General features: G+C 32.8%; 1 protein-coding gene across 1 annotated transcript; it reads right to left on the bottom strand.

The window, feature by feature from the left end:
• Positions 1-849: 849 nt before the first annotated feature.
• On the bottom strand, positions 850-4,237 carry LOC139886636 (UDP-glucuronic acid decarboxylase 5). The gene is made up of 12 exons (XM_071870569.1): positions 4,103-4,237; positions 3,185-3,287; positions 3,018-3,104; positions 2,843-2,930; positions 2,591-2,682; positions 2,365-2,429; positions 2,187-2,275; positions 1,976-2,053; positions 1,803-1,896; positions 1,647-1,713; positions 1,453-1,557; positions 850-1,206 (listed from the first exon to the last, which is right to left on the bottom strand). The coding sequence occupies exons 2-12, from the start codon at positions 3,269-3,271 to the stop codon at positions 1,021-1,023; spliced, it is 1,038 nt and encodes a 345-aa protein (XP_071726670.1). The 5' UTR covers positions 3,272-3,287; positions 4,103-4,237; the 3' UTR covers positions 850-1,020.

The raw sequence follows: 4,237 nt of genomic DNA, 5'->3' as shown, positions 1-4,237 counted from the left end.
TTGCGAACTGCAACTTTTCATTAGATTTCGAAGTCCTTATATGCTTATTATTTGATCTAACTTCATCATTATTAGCTGCTATACGTTTAGTACATTTGTGACCTAAGCGTTTATCTTACAACGATTATAATCCTCCTGATCCTCACAAAGTATTTCTGCACCCGTATTTTATTTTAATTTTTTTTTTAAAGCAGGCCTTATATAAAAACAAGACGAAAGAAGCCATATACAAGATCAAGAAACAAAACGAAAAAAGCAAACTAGGAACCAACGAGACTAGCAACATATCTACAAAATGTACGACAAAGAAATAATCAACGAGGGAAGACCAATGAAGTTAACCAATTCTGGATCTATTGTTTGTCGATGAAACGTAGTGTCGCGGGTTGATAGGGTTTCGTTGGAATGACATCAATGGTTGATATTCTTTGTGTAATATTAAAGTTTTCTCGCGAGTTGCGAATTGCAGCTTGTCTATTGGATTTCAAAGTCCTTGTATGCTTATTATTTGATCTCACTCTTCATCATTATTAGCTGCTATATTTCTAGTTTCTAGTACATTTGTAGTGATGATAAGTTTAGGATAGCCCACCCTTAATGAGATCGAGCTTGTTATTATATTCACTATTCATGCCCTTAATTCTTTTAACAAATCATGCAGGGTACTTGACATAATGTTTGGTGCAAAGGAACACCTCATAACAGCAGAATGTAACAAGCAAGGATACATTTTTTTATCTTTCACAACTTATTATACTACAAATAAAACCTCAAAGATTTCATCCCATCCCGTTGAATTCAATTAACTTGCGAAGTACAAACACATTGCAAAATTACAGTAGATACATGTCGATTGGAAAAAGAATACCTTCATAGACTCTGTCCAGAAGTTTACAAAAGTACTCCGTATTACGGAGTAAAAAACAGACTAGTCCCATTTTTATTATACCCTTGTATGGGAAGTGAAGATTTTGGAAAACTGCAACAAACCAATTCGTAAAGAATGTATAGCGCGCTCATTTATAGCTTTTTGGCGACTCCAAGCCTTTGCCGAAAATCAGCTTCCATGAGTGGAAGACCGTCACGTAGTTTAATCTTGGGCTCCCACCCGAGCAACTTCTTAGCGTTTGTGATGTCCGGCTTCCTCTGCCTTGGATCATCGGGTGTGTTCTCTACCATTTTAATCTCTATTTTCGGATTTATTAGCTGCAATTCCCATATGTAGCTTGTTATCATACTAATAACAATTTTTTTTATACATGTCCCATGAAACTTTTTTTATGTCTCTTTTGTTTTGAACATTCCAGTTAGAACAAACAAGTCACATATGTACAACAAAGTAATGATATCCTTGTACTTCGTATTTTGGATATTGTTCAAGGTTTAATGATAAGATACCATAAAAAAATAAACATAAAATAAAATAAAATAAAATAAAACAAAAAAACTAACCTCTTTCACCGTCTCAGCAAGTTCAATCATAGTAAATTCACAAGGATTACCAATGTTGATCGGTCCAGTGTTTTCTCCTCCCATAAGTCGAATAAGCCCATCAACCTATACAATTTGAACATAGTGAATGTTTGACCCCGACTGCATCATATAAGAACTAATTAATTTCATAATCAAATTGGTATTCAAGATACCATATCAGAGACATAACAGAAACTGCGAGTTTGGGTTCCGGGGGCCTGAACAGTCAAAGGTTCATCACTGCAAAGATTTTAGCCAAATGATAAGCAGCTAATACTTACATTCGAAATCTTGAATGAAAATTTATAGTATTTAAAGCGGGGATTTACCGAAGTGCTTGAGCTATAAAATTACTCACAACACGCCCATCATCAATATTCATACGGGGTCCATAGGTGTTGAAAATCCTAGCAATTCTTATTTCTGTTGAAACATATAGAGAATTAAAAATGCAATTCCCTCAATCAACTAATATTATAAATTCATTTTTGCAATATGGTACCAATGCCATGCTGCCTGTGATAATCAAACATCAGTGTCTCCGCCACACGTTTTCCCTCGTCATAACAACTTCTAACTCCTGAAATACATCAAACCATACACATAAAAAACACAATTAAACTTCTATACATAACAAGCATTTAAGCATTTTTCTGATTAAATAAGAACTAGCAATTATTTGAAAATAGTAAAACACATCAGTGTGGGCTTACCAATTGGGTTAACATTACCCCAGTAGCTCTCTGGTTGGGGATGCACAAGAGGATCACCATATACCTCTGAGGTTGAGGTAAGCAAAATTCTGTAAGTAGACATATATGTTATACGAGCATAATTTGAAGTTGAAATATAACAATGATATAAGGCATTTAAAAATAAAAAATTTCCAACCTTGCTCCGACTCGCTTTGCAAGACCAAGCATATTTAGCGTGCCAATCACGTTTGTCTTTATTGTCTGTCACATGTTATATATTCATGAGGTCCCAATCATTATCAGAGTTCATCATAACACGAGAAAGATAATTAAAGTACTTGGTCAAAATAAGAAACTCATAATGAATAATTTTATGACAAATTTGTGAGAGAATATGGTGCGAAGACTTATGGTCAATATACCTTTACAGGGTTGTGTTTATAAAAAATTGGCGAAGCGGGACAAGCGAGATGGTATATCTGATCAACCTCAACTAGCAATGGCTCTGTGACATCTGCATAAGCAATAAAGATCTAAAGACATGAAATCATACAAATAACAACCATAATATTGTTGTACGTACGGTATTAGTATTCAAGAGGTATTTGTTTCAATAGATATAATACCCAAATGGGCATGTAGAATGGTAACTACAAAATGTAAGAGAATATTACCATGTCGAATAAGCTCGAATCTTGGATGACCGATCCATTTTCTAAGATTATCTTTCGATCCAGTAAAATAATTATCAGCAACAATTACCTGACATAAGAAGACATATAATCATAAGGGTAATCGTGCTACAAACACGTCAACGGTATACATTTGGTCAGAATACGACATCCTTACCTCATTCTTTTCATTTTCCATTAGTTTATCCACTAAGTGAGAGCCAATAAAACCAGCTCCACCAGTAACCAAGATCCTCATATTTGACTGCAATAACGATAACAAATATATGTACATAAATAAATTTAAATATTCAGAAATCTATAAAAGCGGTATAAACATAATACCTGAAAGAATTTGGAGTTACGCAAAGGTGAAGGTGTTGGGGGTGGTTTTGTAGATTTCTGTTCACCATTCGAACCATTACTCGCCATCGTCAAAAAGCGATATCTGCAAAGATGTTTACAAGTCAGCAGATCAAATTTTTTTAAACAGAGGTTTGGATAATAGACTTGTACTCAAATCATAGTGGTTTATAATTTAAGCAACAATCAAAAAATTCAATTAAAGATGACATTGATAACAGTAAACAATTACATGCTTATTATTATTTTACTCCATAAGAAAAAAATATTAAATCCAAAACAAAATTTGACTTTCAAGCATTAAAAGCAGTCTCCTCTGTCCCAAAAATTCCATATTTTCAATTAAAATAAGAATGTTAAACCACTGAAGATTAGTAAAACAGTGTATCAGTTTCGGCTGCGATTCTACTAATCTGTATCCTATTATGGTTTGAATCAATAACATTAGCGAACATATATTGATTAACATTATAAAAAAAAAAAAGTAAAACCCTAGAGCACTATATAACAATGTAAGAATCAATACATACCTGAAATATCGATAGGAAGCAGTATAAACCCTAGATTGTATTGTGAGGTGTGTATTTGTGTAAGTGTGTGTGAATTTACAAAGATGCAAACAAACACTCGTTATAAAGAAAAAGAAGGAGAAGAGGAAATGATTATTGTTTCACCAAACGATACCAACTGGAATTCAAAATTTTATTTTATTTTATTATAAAATAATAATAATAATTGAATAATAATATATGGTAAATAGTACCTAACGAGAATGCTTAAGAATTACGATAAGAACAAAAACCTAATGATATATTGCTGATCAACCAACAAAGAACATATACAAACACAAAACTAGATATGTAATAATAATTATCTTTTGAAAGAAGTAGTAACACGTACGCAAACTTAATAAAGTCAAGCGATCATATTATCATCAGAAGCGGCAGCAAATATATGATATTTCACCAAATCTCAATAGTAAAATTGAGATTTGAGAAGACAAAGTTGAGTTTGAAATATAGCGTATAATTGAAG

Source organism: Rutidosis leptorrhynchoides, chromosome 1 (assembly GCF_046630445.1).
Source record: "Rutidosis leptorrhynchoides isolate AG116_Rl617_1_P2 chromosome 1, CSIRO_AGI_Rlap_v1, whole genome shotgun sequence".
In the NCBI taxonomy this organism is placed as follows: Eukaryota; Viridiplantae; Streptophyta; class Magnoliopsida; order Asterales; family Asteraceae; genus Rutidosis; species Rutidosis leptorrhynchoides.
Note: the sequence above shows the minus strand (reverse complement) of the source record. Positions and strands in the feature narration are given on the sequence as shown.